General features: G+C 38.4%; 1 protein-coding gene across 8 annotated transcripts in view; it reads left to right on the forward strand.

Moving 5' to 3' along the window:
* The window catches only part of EEA1 (early endosome antigen 1), a 334,017-nt gene that overhangs the window by 224,524 nt on the left and 89,276 nt on the right, over positions 1-20,217 (forward strand). For all 8 annotated transcript variants that reach the window (XM_064283738.1, XM_064283737.1, XM_064283739.1 and 5 more), the window contains 5 exons: positions 15,756-15,810; positions 15,905-15,970; positions 17,860-17,899; positions 18,769-18,882; positions 19,534-19,655. In XM_064283738.1, coding sequence (XP_064139808.1) covers positions 15,756-15,810; positions 15,905-15,970; positions 17,860-17,899; positions 18,769-18,882; positions 19,534-19,655 — 397 coding nt within the window. The remainder of the gene's footprint in view (positions 1-15,755; positions 15,811-15,904; positions 15,971-17,859; positions 17,900-18,768; positions 18,883-19,533; positions 19,656-20,217) is intronic.

The following is a 20,217-nucleotide window of genomic DNA, read 5'->3' on the forward strand; positions in this document are numbered from 1 at the left end:
ATGTTTAGGGATATAGGTACAGTCTCTTGCTTAAGCAATACCTTTGCTTCTGGCACCCACAGCTGCGTCCCTGCTCCTGGAACTGCAGCATCCTGCTCCTGGAACTGCAGCATCCTGCAGGAAAAGAGCAATTTTAGGTGATGTGGGAAAGAACTGTACATGGCATCAGCATCCTCCCCCACATCCTCTTTCCCAGATCCCCCAGAGAAGTGTAGGCATCTGTCCAGTGGTGATCCTCCCTTTGTTTCCCTCATGCTGAGTGTGAGCACATATACTCATGAAGGTATGTGAGCCAGCCCTTCATGCCTTTATGTCCCCCTCTGTTGGTAACAACTGTTCGAATTGCCCATTCCAATTCTCTATCAAACCGTTACTCTGAGGGTGGTATTCAACATGGTACGTCCATTTAATATGATGTTTCTTGACCCATTGCTGCTCCCTGTGGGCTGTGAAGTGTGTTCCTTGGTCTGATGAAATATAACTCAGTGGTCAAATAGGTACAGTATCTTTTGTTCCAATCCCTTAATGATATTTTTGGCATTTGCATCTGTCACAGGACATGCAAAGCCCAGTTCAGAGTAGGTATCTATTTCTGTGAGGACCCATTTATAGCTACCTGGTGCCTAAATCATTGGTGTGATATAATCAACTTGCCAGCTATGTGCAGGCCTTCCCCCCTGGGTAATCTACCCCATAGACATCTGCAACCTCTGTCTTTCTTGCTGGCAGACAGAGCAGTCCGTATTGGCATTTTGTGCTCAGAGAGTACAATGGGAGTGTGTCTAGATTCAGCTCATCTCTGCATTGCTGCAGCACCCCATGTCTGCTCCTTTCATGGACTCAATTGGTCACCTAAAGTGAGTGTATCAACAAGTTCACTTTCTAATTCCAGTCGCCTTCCAGTCCAGGAAGGGGGTTTTCTGATGGGCATTGACACGTCCTACTCTGATGTGCCCTCTAAGTTCCCAGAGTGTTTTCTGTGGGTTCATGCCCCACACGGGTGTCCCCTTAATAGTCCAATTTCAATCACCCATTTGCCTGACTATATAGCCAGGCCACTGGCCACTGCCCACGAATAGGTAAAAATCCAAACTTAGGGGAACTCACCATTACGCAGTTCTTCCATCACAGCTAGGAAGACAGCACTCAGTTCAGCCCATTGAGCTGACCTGTTCTTACCTACTCCAGTCAGAGTGTTTCCATCTGCTGGTCTTAATGTAGCAGCTTTCCACATCACTGTTGTCCGTGTATCCTGAAACTGCCACCTGTAAACCAAGCAGCCTTATGCTCGTCAGTAGAAAGTTGTTTATAGGGCACTGTCCATGTAGCAGTGGGCTCAAGTTGCTTCTCACATGGCTGTAGGGTAGGACCTGTGGGAAAAAGGCTACCTGCTCATGGCTACAGTACATTCCTCCATTAGCTTATTCTTGTATGAGCCATTTCCTTTTTATTATGGAACAATTTTGGGCACCACCTTTCTTATTAGAGTGTTTCCCTGACATCACCCAAGACATTACAGGTATTTCCGGTCTCATGATGATTTTATATCCTTCTGACATTGAGGCAATCTCAATTAATGCCCAGTAGCAAGTGAGTAATTACATTTCAAATGGCATGTATCATGCTAAAGCATCTGGAAACTTTCTAGTCCAGAATCTCAGTGGTCACTGTAGGGCACCATTCTCAGGTTTTTGCCATAAGCTCCAGTCCACATAAGCACATGTGGCAGACACCTCCAAAATCATATCTGAATGTGGATCATAAGGGCTTAAAGGCAGGGAAAGTGAAACTATTTTTTGTCATTCAGACATAGCCTGCTGTTGCTCTGGCCCTCATTCAAATGAAGTTTTTTTCCGAGTGGTTTTATAGATGGAGGGTGGCAGTATTCCCAAATGTGGAATATGTGTTCTCCAAAATCCAAATAAACCAACCAAATGTTGGGCCCCTCTGCTTAGTCTTGGGGGTAGGTACCAACAACAACTGATTCGTAGTTACCCGCAGAATGTCTTGGGTGCCTCCCACCCAAGTTAATCCCAAGAATTTCACCATTTGAGCAGGGCCCTAGATTTTTTCTGGATATATTAACCAGCCTACGCTGGTCATGTGGACCACCACTGTATTCAAATCAGCCCTACCCTGTTCTTTGGTGCTTGATAGTCACATAATATCATCAATGTAATGTATCATTGTACTTAAGATCTGCACCAAGTCCAAGACTCCTCTAACCAAATTATGACTGCAAGGTGTCGAATTCAGGTAACCCTGTGGCAATATAGTGAAAGTAAGTTGAGATCCTACCTACCTGAGAGCAAACTGTGGTCTCTTGTGATAGCGCCCATCTCATTTCTTATTCTGCTTATTTGCTTTTCCTCTCCTGTTTTTCTTTTGTCAGTTTGGCCGGTGGTTTATCAATTTTGTTAATTGTTTCAAAGAACCGTCTTTTGGTCTTATTAACTCCACTGTTTTTCTGTTCTCTATTTCATTTAATTCTGCTCTAATTTTTATTATTTGCTTTCCTTTTGCGCTTGAGGGTTTCTTTTGTTGTTCTCTTTCTAATTGTTCAAGGTGTAGCGATAATTTTTTGATTTTGGCCCTTCTTTTTGTATATGTGGATTTATTGCTATACATTGACCTCTGAGGACTGCTTTCGCTGTGTTCCAAAGGTTCTGATAGGAAGTGTTTTCATTCTCATTGGATTCTATGAATTTCTTTATTCCATCCTTAATGTATTCTATAACCCAGTTGTTTTTGAGCAGGGTATTGTTCAGTTTCCATGTGTTTGATTTGTTTTCCCAGCTCTTTCTGTTATTGATTTCTACTTTGATGGCCTTATGGTCAGAGAAGATGCTTTGTAATATTTCAGTGTTTTGGATTCTGTTAAGGCTTGCTTTATGACCTAATGTGTGGTCTATTCTAGAGAATGTTCCATGTGCACTAGAAAAGAAAGTATACCTGACTGCTGTTGGGTGGAGTGTTCTGTGTATGTCTATGAGGTCAAGTTGGTTGATTGCGGCATTTAGATCTTCTGTGTCTTCGTAGAGCTTCTTTCTGGATGTTCTGTCCTTCACCAAAGGTGGTGTGTTGAAGTCTGCTACTATAATTGTGGAGCTGTCTGTCTCAGTTTTCACTGCTGTTAGAGTTTGTTTTGTGCATCTTGAAGCCCTGTCATTGGGTGTATAAATATTTAATATGGTTATATCTTATTGGTATATTGTCCCTTTAATCATTATCTAGTGTCCTTCCTTATCCTTTGTGGTAGATTTAATTTTCAAGTCTATTTTTTCAGAAATTAATATTGTCACTCCTGCTCTTTTTTGATTGTTGCTTGCTTGATGTATTTTTTTCCAACCTTTGAGTTTTAGTTTGTTTGTGTCTTTAAGGTGTGTCTCTTGTAGGCAGCATATAGACGGATTGACTTTTTTAATCCATTCTGCCACTCTCTGTCTCTTTATAGGTGCATTTAGTCCATTTACATTTAGTGTAATTATGGTTAGGTATGAGTTTAGTGCTGTCATTTTGATCTCTCTTTTTAAAATGTGTTGTTGACAGTTTCTTTTTCCCACTTAATTTTTTGTGCTGAGTAGTTTAGCTTTATATATTGCCTTTTCATCTTATTCGTTGTTGTTGATTTTGTTTTTGCTGAGTCTTTATTTTTTTCTTGTATTTTATTTTGAAGAGTAGGATTGTTAGTTTACTTTATGGTTACCTTAGTATTTACCCCTGTTTTTATAAGTTTAAACCTAGCTTTTATTTCTTTATATCGCCTTGGCATCCTCTCCATATGAAAGATCTATGACTACATTTTTTAGTCCCTCTTTATTGTTTTAATGTTGTCTTCTTTTACATAGTGACACCGCTGTTTCCCTGTTCTGAATGTTTTTTTATCTTGATTTATTTTTGTGATTTCCCTATCTGGGTTGATATGTGGTTACCCTGTCCTGTGTTCTACTCTTTGCTGATATCTGATATTACTGATTTTCTAACCAGTGAACTCGTTTTAGTATTTCATGTAATTTTGGTTTGGTTTTTACAAACTCCTTAAGCTTCTGTTTATCTGGAAATGTCCTAATTTCACCTTCATATTAGAGAGGCAGTTTTTGCTGGATATATGATTCTTGGCTGGCAATTTTTTTCTTCAATGCTTTATATAAGTCATCCCATTGCCTTCTTGCCTGCATGGTTTCTGCTGAGTAGTCCAAGCTTATTCTTATTGACTCTCCTTTGTAGGTGACTTTTCATTTAGCCCTAGCCACTCTTAAAAATTCTCTTTTTATCTTTGATTTTGGCAAGTTTGATTATAATATGTCTTGGTGACTTTCTGTTGAGATGTACCTTACGTGGAGTTCGATGAGCATCTTGGATAGGTATCTTCTCATCTTTCTCGGTATCAGGGAAGTTTTCTGCCAACAAATCTTCAGCAATTCTCTCTGTATTTTCTGTTCTCCCTCCTTGTTCAGGTACTGCAATCACTCGTAGCTAATTTCTCTTGATAGAGTCCCACATGATTCTTAAAAATTCTTTTATCTGATTTTTCTTTGAATATGTTGTTGCCATGTGTTTTATCTTCAATCTCACTAATTTTGCTTTCCATTTCCTCAATTCTCCTCTGACTTTCTATTAAGTTGTCTAATTCTGTAATTGTTAATCTTCTGAGTTTCTGATTGCTGTCTCTCTATGGATTCTTGAAGCTTATTAAATTTTTCATTATGTTCTTGAAAGTGTGTCCATGCTTCCTAGAGTGCACCGGTGGATGGGTTCTGCAGCCGGACCGTGGGCACCCAATGCTTTTGGTTGTAAGGACTGGGAGGTACCACTTATCCTTGGACCCTGTCACAGGTGGCTCGGTGACGTGGGTGGAGCCACCAGCCCTTAGGCCCCTGATGTGGATAGGTGAGAACCCTGTTTAATAGGCAAAACAGTGTCAAACATCAAAAACCCATCTCTCCACTGCACAGATGAAACAGTTGCAGTCTGCCAACAAGGACCTATTCTCCTGAAATGGGCCTACACAGGTCCATGCAGGGGGGAAAGGTATTCAAAATCTGTGGACCATTTGTGCCTGGACAGGAGCTGCTTCTGTCTTGAGGTCCCCAGCTTAGTGGAGCTGGCAGATTATCATTTCCCCAAATTGTTAATTTATTCTTTCTTCAAGACCAGGAGAATGGCTCAGGGCGCGTAGCAGGACCTATCTGAGGCCTAGGGAAATCAGCAGCCGCTGAAGCTGGGTTGGGGGCTGGGGACATGATAAAATAAACACGGGTGCTTAGCTTTTGCCAAGAGCACCATCCTTCTCTGGTTCTGGAGGTGTGAGTAGGCTGTTCAGCTCCCTGTCTCCCCTGAGAAAACCGCATTCAGAATGCTACTGTCAGCCCTGCTGCGGTAGCTCCAGGCATTTGTGCCTGAGGGTTCCCACTGAATCAGGTCCGGCAACTCCTCTCCGCTTCTGAACCATCACACTGCCCCTGCCGCTCAGTCTGTTTTTTAGCTTTACCTTCGATGTCAGGGCTTGTAGCTTGCCACATGTATAGTTGTTTTTCTGGGTCTTTGTTGTAAGAGGTATCACTGGAAGCATCTGACTGCTCTGCCTTCTTGGCCCCACCACCTACATTTTTCTATGTTGGCAGTTACCTTCCTTTTCTGCTGTTAATCCTATTTCACAGATGAAGGTGACTCTGTGCCTTTATTCACCATCCCTGCCACATCCTATAGTATAGTTTTCCCTCCAGTCTGTCCTGTTTTCTTTTACTTTGTGGATATAGTTGTTCTGTAGTGAACTTGGCCTTCCCTATCATTAGAATTTAGACTGTTTTCCTATTCCCTTTAGATTAAAGTCAGTTTATTTGAGGATTTTTAATCAATTCCTGTTTCTGTTCCAGTTCCAGTTCTGTCATCTACCATGCCAGTTACTGGTAGTGGCATGAAACAAGGAGAGTTTTTTTTTTTTTTTTTGTATATATAACCCAACAGGGGAAGATGTATCTCTTTTGGGAATAGTAACTTGGGAATAGTAATCCCAAATGTACTGTCTCATGGAATCTCTCTCTCCTGCATCAGGGCCTAGAATGGTCTTTGGCTCGCCTTTCTTTGATATACTGACAGTTCAGTTCTTGTTGAGAGGAACAGAATATAAGAAGGTTCTCAGAAAGAAAGAGCATGTCGGATTCAAAGAACCAAGAGAAGCCAGTGTTGCTACTGCTAAGTGAATAATGGAGATAGTGATAAGGAAGAAATAGGCAAGGACTAGATTGTGTGGACTTTATACGCCTTGTTTAATGAGTTTAGATTTTACGCTAACTGGAATAGGAAGCCATTGATCCTTATTGTTGATAAGGTAATGGAGAGACATTTTGCTTCTGGCTAAGGCACATGACAGTCAATTATATCATTTACATGAGAAAATGTTTTTCCATTTGCAAACAATTCAGTGAGCTTTCTAAGAGTTTAATGTATATGTCACCATGTATAAATGTATAACATGGTGAAGAATGGCAATTCCAGAACACTTAATTGTGCTCACGAGGAATGTGTACATAGATCAGGAGACAGTCGTTCAGACAGAACAAGGGGATATTGCATGGTTTCAAGTCAGGAAAGGTGTGCGTCAGGGTTATATCCTTTCACCATACCTAGTCAGCCTTATGCTGAGCAAGTAATCTGAGAAATTGGACTATATGAAGAAGAACAAGGCATTAGGATTGGAGGAAGACTCATTAACAACCTGTGTTATGCAGATGACACAACCTTGCTTGCTGAAAATGAAGAGAACTTGAAGCACTTACTGATGAAGATCAAAGACCACACAGCCTTCAGCATGGATTACACCTCAACATAAAGAAAAAGAAATCCTCACAACTGGACCAATAAGCAACATCATGAAAAATGGAGAAAAGATTGACATTGTCAAGGATTTCATTTTACTTGGATCCACAATCAACAGCCGCGGAAGCAGCAGTCAAGAAATCAAAAGACGCATTGCACTGGGAAAATCTGCTGTAAAGGACCTCTTTAAAGTGTTAAAAAGCAAAGATGTGAGAAGAAGGGGCCAAGATGGCTGACTAGGTGGACGCCACCTCGGATCCCTCTTGCAACAAAGACTCGGAAAAACAAGTGAATCGATCACATACATGACAATCTATGAACCCTGACCAACAAACACAGATTTAAAGAGTTGACCTGAGTGACAGAGACCAAGAATGAACAACTACGGGGAAGCAGCGACTGTTTTCGGAGCCTGTAGCCAGCGTCCCAGTCAGGTAACCTTGGTGCCGGGCTTTGGATTGGACGCAGGGGAGCTGAGCACAGCATCCTGTGACGGCGCAAACACGGGGCACAGCCCTACCCCCCTGAACTGACCTCGGGAGGGGGCCCAGCCAGTCAGCGAGGGCGGCACAGCGATGCGGCTGGCGGGAGGAGAAGTCCCCGGGAGGCAGCGACTGGTTTTGGAGCCGGGAGTGCAGCGTCCCAGGTGGGGAACCTTGGTGCCGGGCTTTGGACTGGGCGCAGCGAAGCTGAGCATCACATCCTGCGACGGTGCAAACACGAGGCGCAGCCCCAGCCCCCTGAATTGACCTGGGGGGGGCCCAGCCAGTCTGCGTAGGTGGCGCGGCGACGCGGCTGGCAGGAGGAGAAGTCACTGGGAGGCAGCGACTGTTTTTGGAGCCGGGAGTGCAGCGTCCCAGCCAGGGAACCTTGACGCTGGGCTTTGGACTGGCAGCGGAAGAACTGACCACGGCTTCTGAGACAGCGCAAACACGGGATGTGGGGCTAACCCTTGGGGGCAATCTCTACCCAGTCAGGGCACACAGGTGACGTGCCCCTCGAGAATCTCAGATAAAACAGTCATCCCAAGCAAGATAAGTAACTTTGTCTATATTCCGGGGTGCTACTCTCTCCTGTTTTTCTGAACCCTCCCCTCCCCTCCCCTTCCCAGGCGGCTTCATTAACATTGGAATTTCCTGAGCCAGAGAGAGAACTGCTCTGCGGTTTTTCTTTTCCTTTTTTTTTTTTTGCCTTTTCCTAACCCATTCTTCTGGCCTGAGAGAAGCAACCACAAAAAACCCAGGGACCAAAAATCCTTCCTTAATTGGACTAAAAACACAGAACCAGCTCCAGCCAAGCATATGTGATCCACAGTCTCTGGCTTTCATCCCTACAGGGAACAAGGTGGCTATTACAATGCAAAGGCATTTCTGATAGGGATCTGACTGCATTTTTTTTTAGCAGATTTATTGGAAAGACAAGTTTCCCAGGTGTGATATCTCTGCATATTCAACAGAGCCCTCACTGACCCACAGCAGGGAACTGAGGGCTGAAGCTCCCCTCAGACCACCTAGGCTCCTGCCTTAGGGGTCTAAGGAGAGTGACACCTACCAATCTGTAGAGGTACTTGCATTGGGGGCCTAAGGTACAGCTGCAGAGCCCACCCACCAAGGTGCTTTAGGAATAGAGACACACCTACCTCACTGACACTTGGGGAAAGCCTGTCAGTATCCTGCCCCTCCTGGAGTGTGAACCCCAGCTGCTACTAGAATCTGGTGCACACAACTATCACCACTACTTCTCAAGGTGGATAGGTGACAGGGTGCATCACACACTTAATGACCCAAAATCAGATTCTACTCAAGACTAGTGAATGGACTCAGGCATATATATCTGGTAACAGCCCAAACCAGCTGGTAATAGGTCATAAGTAAGTCAAGGGCTACAACAAACAAGACAGCACAATCTAGTAGCCGATCCACATATATTGAAAGACAACAAAACAAAATAAGACTCAGTGAGCAAATACAGAATAAATCACTACAATATCTTAGTGATGGCTCGGAGACAGCAGTCGATATCAAACCACATAAAGAAGCAGACCATGACAGCTTCTACAACCCCCCAAACAAAAGAATCAAAATCTTTCCCAAATGAAGATACAATCCTGGAATTATCAGATATAGAATTTAAAAAACTAATTTACAGAATGCTTCAAGACATCAGGGATGACCTCAGAAATGAAATAAGACAGTCTGCAGAAAGAGCCAAGGAACACACTGATAAAACAGTTGAAGAACTCAAAAAGATTATTTAAGAACATAATGGAAAAATTAATAAGTTGTAAGAATCCATAGAGAGACAGCTTTCAGAAATCCAAAAGATTAACAATGAAATTACAGAATTAGATAACGCAATAGGAAGTCAGAGGAGCAGACTCGAGCAATTAGAATGCAGAGTGGGAAATCTGGAGGACCAGGGAATTAACACCAACATAGGTGAAAAAAAAAATCAGATAAAAGAATTAAAAAAAATGAAGAAACCCTAAGAATCATGTGGGACTCTAACAAGAAGGATAACTTGCGTGTGATTGGAGTCCCAGAACAGGGAGGGAGGACAGAAAACACAGAGAGAATAGTTGAAGATCTGCTGACAGAGGACTTCCTTGACATTATGAAAGACGAAAGGATATCTATCCAAGATGCTCATCGAACCCCATTTAAGATTCATCCAAAAAGAAAAACACCAAGACATATTATCATCAAACTTGCCAAAACCAAAGATAAAGAGAAAATTTTAAAAGCAGCCAGGGATAAAAGAAAGGTCTCCTACAAGGGAGAATCAATAAGTTCAGACTATTTTTTTTTTACTCAGCAGAAACCGTGCAGGCAAGAAGGCAATGGGATGACATATACAGAGCACTGAAGGAGAAAAACTGCCAGCCAAGGATCATATATCCAGCAAAACTCTCTCTGAAATATGAAGGCGAAATTAGGATATTTACAGATAAACACAAGCTTAGAGAATTTGCAAAAACCAAACCAAAGCTACAAGAAATACTAAAGGAAATTGGTCAGAAAACCGATAATATCAGATACCAGCACAACACAAGGTCACAGAACAGAACATCCTGATGTCAACTCAAACAGGGAAATCGCAAAAACAAATTAAGATTAATTTAAAAAAAAAAAAACGCTCAAAACAGGGAATCATTGAAGTCAATATGTAAAAGATCGCAATAATCAAAAAGAGGGACTAAATACAGGTGGCACAGAACTGCCATATGGAGAGGGATACAAGGCGATATAGGACAATTCAAGTTAGGTTTTTACTTAGAAAAATAGGGGTAAATATTAAGGTAACCACAAAGAGGTATAACAACTCCATAACTCAAAATAAAAACCAAGAAAAACGTAACAACTCAGCAAACATAAAGTCAAACACTATGAAAATGAGGAACAAAGAATTTACAAAGAAAAACGTCTCAGCACAAAAAAGTAAGTGGAAGAATGAAATTGTCAACAACACACATAAAAAGGCATGAAAATGACAACACTAAACACTTACTTATCTATAATTACGCTGAATGTAAATGTACTAAATGCACCAATAAAGGGACAGAGAGTCTCAGACTGGATAAAGAAACACGGTCCGTCTATATGCTGCCTACAAGAGACACACCTTAGACTTAGAGACACAAACAAACTAAAACTCAAAGGATGGAAAGAAATATATCAAGCAAACAATAAGCAAAAAAGAAGAGGAGTAGCAATATTAATTTCTGACAAAATAGACTTTAAAATTAAATCCACCACAAAGGATAAAGAAGGACACTGCATAATGATAAAAGGGACAATTGACCAGGAAGATATAACCATATTAAATATTTATGCACCCAGTGACAGGGCTGCAAGATACATAAATCAAATTTTAACAGAACTGAAAAGTGAGATAGACACCTCCACAATTATAGTAGGAGACTTCAACACACCACTTTCGGAGAAGGACAGGACATCCAGTAAGAAGCTCAGTAGAGACACGGAAGACCTAATTACAACAATCAACCAACTTGACCTCATTGACTTATATAGAACTCTCCACCCAACTGCTGCAAAGTATACTTTTTTTTCTAGCGCACATGGAACATTCTCTAGAATAGACCACATATTAGGTCATAAAACAAACCTTTGCAGAATCCAAAACATCGAAATATTACAAAGCATCTTCTCAGACCACGAGGCCATAAAAGTGGAAATCAATAACAGAAACATTAGGGAAAAGAAATCAAATACTTGAAAACAGAACAATACCCTCCTGAAAAAAGACTGGGTTATAGAAGACATTAAGGAGGGAATAAGGAAATTCATAGAATGCAACGAGAATGAAAATACTTCCTATCAAAACCTCTGGGACACAGCAAAAGCAGTGCTCAGAGGTCAATTTATATCGATAAATGCACACATACAAAAAGAAGAAAGAGTCGAAATCAGAGAACTGTCCCTACAACTCGAACAAATAGAAAGTGAGCAACAAAAGAATCCATCAGGCACCAGAAGAAAACAAACAATAAAAATTAGAGCTGAACTAAATGAATTAGAGAACAGAAAAACAATTGAAAGAATTAACAAAGCCAAAAGTTGGTTCTTTGAAAAAATTAGCAAAATTGATAAACCATTGGCCAGACTGACTAAAGAAATACAGGAAAGGAAACAACCCGAATAAGAAACGAGATGGGCCATATCACAACAGAGCCAAGTGAAATTAAAAGAATCATATCAGATTATTACGAAAAATTGTACTCTAACAAATTTGGAAACCTAGAAGAAATGGATGAATTCCTGGGAAAACACTACCTACCTAAATTAACACAATCAGAAGTAGAACAACTAAATAGACCCATAATAAAAAAAGAGATTGAAACGGTAATCAAAAAACTCCCAACAAAAAAACACCCTGGCCCGGATGGCTTTACTACAGAGTTCTACCAAACTTTCAGAGAAGAGTTAATACCACTACTACTAAAGGTATTTCAAAGCATAGAAAATGACGGAATACTACCTAACTCATTCTATGAAGCACCATTTCTCTGATACCAAAACCAGGTAAAGACATCACAAAAAAAGAAAATTACAGACTTATATCCCTCATGAACATAGATGCAAACATCCTTAACAAAATTCTAGCCAATAGAATTCAACAACGTATCAAAAAATTAATCCACCACGACCAAGTGGGATTTATACCAGGTATGCAAGGCTGGTTTAATATTAGAAAAACCATTAATGTAATCCACCATATAAATAAAACAAAAGACAAAAACCACATGATCTTATCAATTGATGCAGAAAAGGCATTTGGCAAAGTCCAACACCCATTTATGATAAAAACTCTTACCAAAATAGGAATTGAAGGAAAATCCCTTAACATAATAGAGGGCATCTATACAAAGCCAACAGCCAACATCACCCTAAATGGAGAGAGCCTGAAAGCATTTCCCTTAAGAACAGGAACCAGACAAGGATGCCCTTTATCACCGCTCTTATTCAACATTGTGCTAGAGGTCCTAGTCAGAGCAATTATGCTAGACAAAGAAATAAAGGGCATCTGGATTGGCAAGGAGGAAGTAAAATTATCTCTATTTGCAAATGACATGATCTTATACACAGAAAACCCTAAGGAATCCTCCAGAAAACTAATGAAACTAATAGAAGAGTTTGGCAGAGTCTCAGGTTATAAGATAAACATACAAAAATCACTTGGATTCCTCTACATCAACAAAAAGAACATCGAAGAGGAAATAACCAAATCAATACCATTCACAGTAGCCCCCAAGAAGGTAAAATATTTAGGAATAAATCTTACCAAAGATGTAAAAGACCCATACAAAGAAAACTACAAAGTACTACTACAAGAAACTAAAAAGGACCTACATAAGTGGAAAAACATACCTTGCTCATGGATAGGAAGACTTAACATAGTAAAAATGTCTATTCTACCAAAAGCCATCTATACATACAATGCACTTCCGATCCAAATTCCAATGACATTTTTTAATGTGATGGAGAAACAAATCACCAACTTCATATGGAAGGGAAAGAAGCCTCGGATAAGCAAAGCATTACTGAAAAAGAAGAAGAAAGTGGGAGGCCTCACTCTACCTGATTTCAGAACCTATTATACAGCCACAGTAGTCAAAACAGCCTGGTACTGGCACAACAACAGGCACATAGACCAATGGAACAGAATTGAGAACCCAGATATAAATCCATCCACATATGAGCAGCTGATATTTGACAAAGGCCCAGTGTCAGTTAACTGGGGAAAAGATAGTCTTTTTAACAAATGGTGCTGGCATAACTGGATATCCATTTGCAAAAAAATGAAACAGGACCCATACCTCACACCATGCACAAAAACTAACTCCAAGTGGATCAAAGACCTAAACATAAAGACTAAAATGATAAAGATCATGGAAGAAAAAATAGGGACAACCTTAGGAGCCCTAATACAAGGCATAAACAGAATACAAAACATTACCACAAATGATAAAGAGAAACCAGATAACTGGGAGGTCCTAAAAATCAAACACCTATGCTCATCTAAAGACTTCACCAAAAGAGTAAAAAGACCACCTACAGACTGGGAAATAATTTTCACCTATGACATCTCCCACCAGCGCTTGATCTCTAAAATCTATATGATTCTGTCAAAACTCAACCACAAAAAGACAAACAACCCAATCAAGAAGTGGGCAAAGGATATGAACACACGCTTCACTAAAGAAGATATTCAGGCAGCTAACAGATGCATAAGAAAATGCTCTCGATCATTAGCCATCAGAGAAATGCAAATTAAAACTACGATGAGATTCCATCTCACTCCAACAAGGCTGGCATTAATCCAAAAAACACAAAATAATAAATGTTGGAGAGGCTGCGGAGAGATTGGAACTCTTATACACTGCTGGTGGGAATGTAAAATGGTACAACCACTTTGGAAATCTATCTGGCGTTATCTTAAACAGTTAGAAATAGAACTACCATACAACCCAGAAATCCCACTCCTCGGAATATACCGTAGAGAAATAAGAGCCTTCACACAAACAGGTATATGCACACCCATGTTTATTGCAGCTCTATTTACAGTAGCAAAAAGCTGGAAGCAACCAAGGTGTCCCTCAACGGAGGAATGGATAAATAAATTGTGGTATATTCACACAATGGAATACTACGCATCGATAAAGAACAGTGAAGAATCTGTGAAACATTTGATAACATGGAGGAGCCTGGAAGGCATTATGCTGAGTGAAATTAGTCAGAGGCAAAAGGGCAAATATTGTATAAGACCACTATTATAAGATCTTGAGAAATAGTATAAACTGAGAAGGACACATACTTTTGTGATTACAAGGCGGGGAGGGAGAGAGCGTTTTTTACTGATTAGTTAGTAGATAAGAACTACTTTAGGTGAAGGGAAGGACAATACTCAATACATGGAAGATCAGCTTAACTGGACTGGAGCAAAAGCAAAGAAGTTTCCGGGATAAATTGAATGCTTCGAAGGTCAGCGGAGCAAGGGCAGGGGTTTGGAGACTATGGCTTAAGGGGACTTCTAAGTCAATTGGCAAAATAATTCTGTTATGAAAACATTCTGCATCCCATTTGAAATGTGGCGTCTGGGGTCTTAAATGCTGAGAAGCGGCCATCTAAGATGCATCAATTGGTCTCAACCCACCTGGAGCAAAGGAGAATGAAGAACACCAAGGTCACACAATAACTATGAGCCCAAGAGACAGAAAGGGCCACATGAACCAGAGACTTACATCATCCTGAGACCAGAAGAACTAGTTGGTGCCCGGCCACAACCGAAGACTGCCCTGACAGGGAGCACAACAGAGAATCCCTGAGGGAGCAGGAGAACAGTGGGATGCAAACCCCAAATTCTCACAAAAAGACCATACTTAATGATCTGACTGAGACTAGAGGAATCCCGGCGGTCATGGTCCCCAAACCTTCTGTTGGCCCAGGACAGGAACCATTCCCGAAGACAACTCATCAGACATGGAAGGGACTGGACAGTGGATAGGAAAGAGATGCTGTGAAGAGTGAGCTATTTGTATCAGGTGGACACTTGAGACTGTGTTGGCATCTCCTGTCTGGAGGGGGGATGGGAGGATAGAGAGAGTTGGAAACTGGCAAAATTGTCACGAAAGGAGAGACTGGAAGGGCTGACTCATTAGGGGGAGAGGAAGTGGGAGTATGGAGTAAGGTGTATATGAGCTTATATGTGACAGTCTGACTTGATTCGTAAACGTTCACTTGAAGCTCAATAAAAGTTAAAAAATAAAAATAAAAAAAAAAGCAAAGATGTCACCTTGAAGATTAAGGTGCGCCTGACCCAAACCATGGTATTTTCAATCGCATCATATGCATGGAAAAGCTAGATGATGAATAAGGAAGACTGAAGAAGAATTGACACCTTTGAATTGTGGTTTTGGTGAAGAATATTGAATATAGTATGGACTCCCAAAAGAATGAACAAATCTGACTTGGAAGAAGTACAACCAGAATACTCCTTAGAAGCAAGGATGTCGAGACTGCGTCTACCATACTTTGGACATGTTGTTAGAAGGGATCAGTCCCTGGACATGTACGTTATGCTTGGTAAAGTATGGGGTCAGGGGAAAAGAGGAAGACCCTGAAGGAAACGGATTTTCACAGTGGCTGCAATAATGGGCTCAAGAATAGCAAGGATTGCGGGCTTGGTGAAGGACCAGGTAGTGTTTTGTTCTGTGGTACATAGGGCTCCTATGAGTTGGAACCGACTCGATGACGCCTGACAAGAACTAACATGTATAAAACTACAGTAGCTTTTTTTTTAAGATTTGAGAAAACTAGAATATTAATATATAATCACTAGCTATGATTTGTTAATAGACCAGGTTTTTAATTAAAGGACATTAACTATTAATTCCTTTTACCCCCTTATTTGTTTAGAGATGACTTAACACTACTCAGACAAGAGATCCAAGACCTACAGGCTTCACTTAAGGTTAGAATAAAAATATGTGTAATTGTTTATTGTCAGTGTTTCAGATAATAAATTTTAAGAAAATGACTAAAAAATCTTTTTTATTTTTCACTAGGAAGAAAAATGGTACTCGGAAGAATTAAAGAAAGAATTAGAAAAATTTCAAGGGTTGCAGCAGCAAGTAATTCCTTTCAAATACTTGAAGCATGTTTATTAGTTGTTTATTTTTTGTTGAAAATTAAATATAATACCTATTTATAAGCAATTGGCCTGATATAAATAACTTCCTAATTTGTTTCCCAGTGTTTAATAGCCTAGAGCATATGACCTTTGCGGTTTTAATGATTGCTTAGAAATATATGAGAAGTGAAGATGTAACTCCTTAGAGGTGCTTTTGTTAAGAAGCAGTTACCTTAAGTTTTTTTTATATCAGGCTGCTTTATTCTAATTGTGTGGCAGCATACCTGAGTAGTTAGGACACATAGATTGAAACAGTAGTGAACCTCTTTCATTGATGTGTGTTTGTAACAAATTGCAAATAACTAGAATGTCTGTTGGTAGGGGAAGGCCTATTGTTTAGCTATTTACAATTTATATTAGTGAAGACTGTTAAAAACATAAGAAAACTGTCATATTAATGATAGGTTTTATGAAACAGAATAAAAGATAATATATGGTGTCTTACTTTACATAAAAATAATAGAAAAAAGATAAAATCACTTTTATAAAAAGTGGTTTTCTGTGACTGGTGGGATTATATTTGACATCTTAGATTGTTTATATTTTAATGTACTTTCTAAATAAATGCCATAACCAATTGTGATTTTTACTTTAAAGAATACTGAGTTTTATACTAAAATTTACATAAAGAATAATGAATTTTACTAAATCTATTGTATAGTTTTTATTTTTAGGAATAAAGTGGGCACACTTTAAAAATAGTTCCAATATTTTTATAAAGTAATTAGTGATCCCTTTGTGCATTACCTCAGCACATTGTGGCTCTCACTCAGCCTTCTTTTTTGTTTGTACCAAGAATTGTCATTGACTGGAAAAGACAAACAAATGAACAATAAGACACCAGTTTTATTACTACTCAGCTTCTCCAGTTGCGGATGCTGTTAACGTTAAAGAGCCTTTTAGTTATCTAAAATACTGATAGTTCATTTATTCATGTTTTACCTAGATGCCATTAACAATTAAATCAAACATGGGCTGTCTTATTTTCTCTACCTGAAAACAGAGAGGAAATTGTTTACTACATTTGAGGTGACTATTTCCCATTTAATTAATTAAATCGATTCTCCACAGCACAATGTGTAAATTTTTTTGGTAGGAAATTTACCTTTGGGGGAAAATGTATTTTAAATATTGATGATTCTTAGCAATTAGTATGTCTAATTTCTCAAAGTACAAGAAAAGAAAAAAGCAGTGTACTACGAGATACCTTTTTAAAGTGTTTCAGATGTGTGTCATTCTTTTAAACATGAGAATAACACCAAGGTGGTGTATTATTTTGTTTCTGATGCACGTGATGAATTAAACCTGATGAAGTGTGCTCTTTAGTTTTGCTTCTTTTAAAGATGATTTATAATCCTGAATTAAAAACATCTACTTTTGAAGCCAAATTTATTAGTGTTAGTTCAATGGCATATTTTAGCCTACATGGAAATTTTCAAGTATTGTAAGATCGACTCTTGTCTGCTGACTTAAGTGTTTGCTTTTGAATCTATATTTATATCATAATAATTTCTATTAGTTACTTCTTACTAGTTTTATTTATTTATTATTAGTTTTATGGAATTTAAGATGTCATCTATTCCAAGACCCGTAATAATTTTCACACATCTTAATTCTGTCTTAGAACCAGTGAACTGCGGTTAGATCATTATACCAGTCTGCCTACTGGTACTTAGACATCTGGAAGAGTTGTGAGCTGACCAAACTTTAATTTTCACCAAAATCTTATTGCTTAACTGACAGAACATGACTTTCAGAGATTTTTAACACTGACAATTTTAACACTGTTGTCTTTTTCTTTTAATATATTTGTCTTTTGTTTCCATTGAGGAGTCTAAACCTGATGGATTGGTGGCTGATTCATCAGCAGGTAAATATATTTAAAGCGCATATATAGATATAATTTTTTTTTTCTTTTCCTTCCCTTTTTTTTCTTCGATGTCTGCTAAATTTTTTTTTTTTTTTGTGGTTATATTTTATAGCTCTATAAGAGTGAAAATAATGGTGGTATTCTCAGTTTAGAAAGTTACCTGGTATGGACTTTATAATTTAATCAGTCAACTCAAATTTTAGTATTTTTTAGTTTATTGTTTTCTGGTTAGAAATAAACTCCTGAAATATTACATTCATATGGTTATTTAATGTAAGGTTAAATCTATTTTAAGGAGTTATATACTCTTCTTGCCTAGAAATACAGTGATGGAGCTAGCCTCTGTGCAGCTGTCGTTTACTGGAGGAGTGCTCAGTGAATAATTGTAAATATGTTTTAAGGTTTTTTTATTGTATTTAATTTCTCTCTGAAATCTCTTTATTAGAAAAAAGGTTCAGGAATTGACTACTTAATTGATTATTTTATTCAAGGCCTCAACCACTCTTAAACCATTTCTAATTTTATCACACTTTGTAACTAATTTTATCAGAGAAGCAAAATGCATTCTTTTTTGGTCAGTTGACAGATACAGAAAGGTAACTCAAATGTGAAATCAAAACAACTTTAAACAAATATTTACGCATTATTGGGGGTGATTCTAAATATTCCTGTCTTTTATTTAAAGTGTTTGTAAACTATGACTTGTGCCTCAGATGAGTCACAGATCCCTAATTTTTGAGATGTGAAAACGCTCTGTTTTTTTTGTAACTGGGTAAGACTCACGTTGATAGTCCTAACTACTGCAATGATTATAAGTAATTACAGTTTAATGTAACATTGTATTTGAATAACTGCTATACTTTTTGTAGAGCTGCAGTCTTTGGAACAACAATTAGAAGAAGCCCAAACAGAAAATTTTAATATTAAGCAAATGAAAGACTTATTTGAGCAGAAAGCAGCCCAACTTGCTACTGAAATTGCGGGTAAATTGTGTCAGAATTTTTTTAATAAATAAATCAGTCTTATTATCTTCTGACCACTATATATCCTAGAAGTAAACATAGTATGTTAATATGATAAGACAGTTATTTATAGACTGTGGTGTTCATTAATGGAATTTATTGATATGTAAATTAATTTCAGTTTGTTCTCTTTCTCCTCAACTCATCCCTTCAAAGGACTTGTTTTTGTCTGTAGAATTCTTTATGCATTTTAGAGAAAGTGAATTTTCTTTTGTGGTATGCTTAGAGATTAGCTTACAACTATAAAAAGTAACATTTTGAAGAAATTAATTAAATATAGTACAGATTTAACATTTGGTTATGGTATCAATTGTATATGTTCTTTTACTATGTGGTTTTAAGTAAAATATTGTATTTGATTAAATATGCATTAAAGATCATTGCTAAATAATAAGTTAATATTATGTGGAATTTATGTGAACACAACCAGATTTGATCATTTTTAAGCTTACCTTTTAATATCATCAGAAGTACAGTTTTACAGTATTATGTATGTATGGTTATATAAGGAATGTACATTTGAATTATATATTCATATAGAGTAATAGTCAGGAATTTATAAGACTGTCCTTTCATTAATGTAATGAAACTAGTATTTATATAATTAATTAGATATAAAGTCAAAATATGATGAAGAAAGGAGTCTTCGAGAAGCTTCTGAACAAAGAGTGACACATCTGACAGAAGAATTGAACAGAGAGGTTACTATAATTCAAGATCTGAAGACTGAACTGGTAATTTAGAAACCATTTATCAAGAAGCACCTTTATGATTTTCGAAGTTAAAAAACAAATATATGTTCTGCAGAGTAATTTTAAAAAATGTAAACCAGTTGCCGTCAAATCGACTCTGACTCATGACGACCCCGTATGTGTCAGACTAGAACTTTGCTCCATAGGTTTTCAATGGCTGATTTTTTGTAAGTAGATCACCAGGCCTTTTTTCTGAGGTGCCTCTGGGTTGGCAACCTGTTGGTTAGCAGCTGAATGTGTTACCTGTTTGCGCCATCCGGGGATTCCTTTAAAGACAGAGTTTGAGTAAAATGGAGGAAATAATAAATCCTGTGGCATTTCTACCTACATATATGTTCTGTATGTGTTTTTTAAAAAAATAAAAGTTGGAATTGTATGATGCATACTTTATAACCTTAGTGTTTTTGTTGTTTCTGTCTGAATAACCATCTGTCTTTCTAGTGGTTCCCATGCCTGTATCTCTGATCCTGACTTTCCTTTCGAGCTTTAGTTTCATATATCCAGCAACCTTTAGGATACATCCAATTGCGTTTCTAGCTTTCAC

Source organism: Loxodonta africana, chromosome 4, assembly GCF_030014295.1.
Source record: "Loxodonta africana isolate mLoxAfr1 chromosome 4, mLoxAfr1.hap2, whole genome shotgun sequence".
NCBI lineage: Eukaryota > Metazoa > Chordata > Mammalia > Proboscidea > Elephantidae > Loxodonta > Loxodonta africana.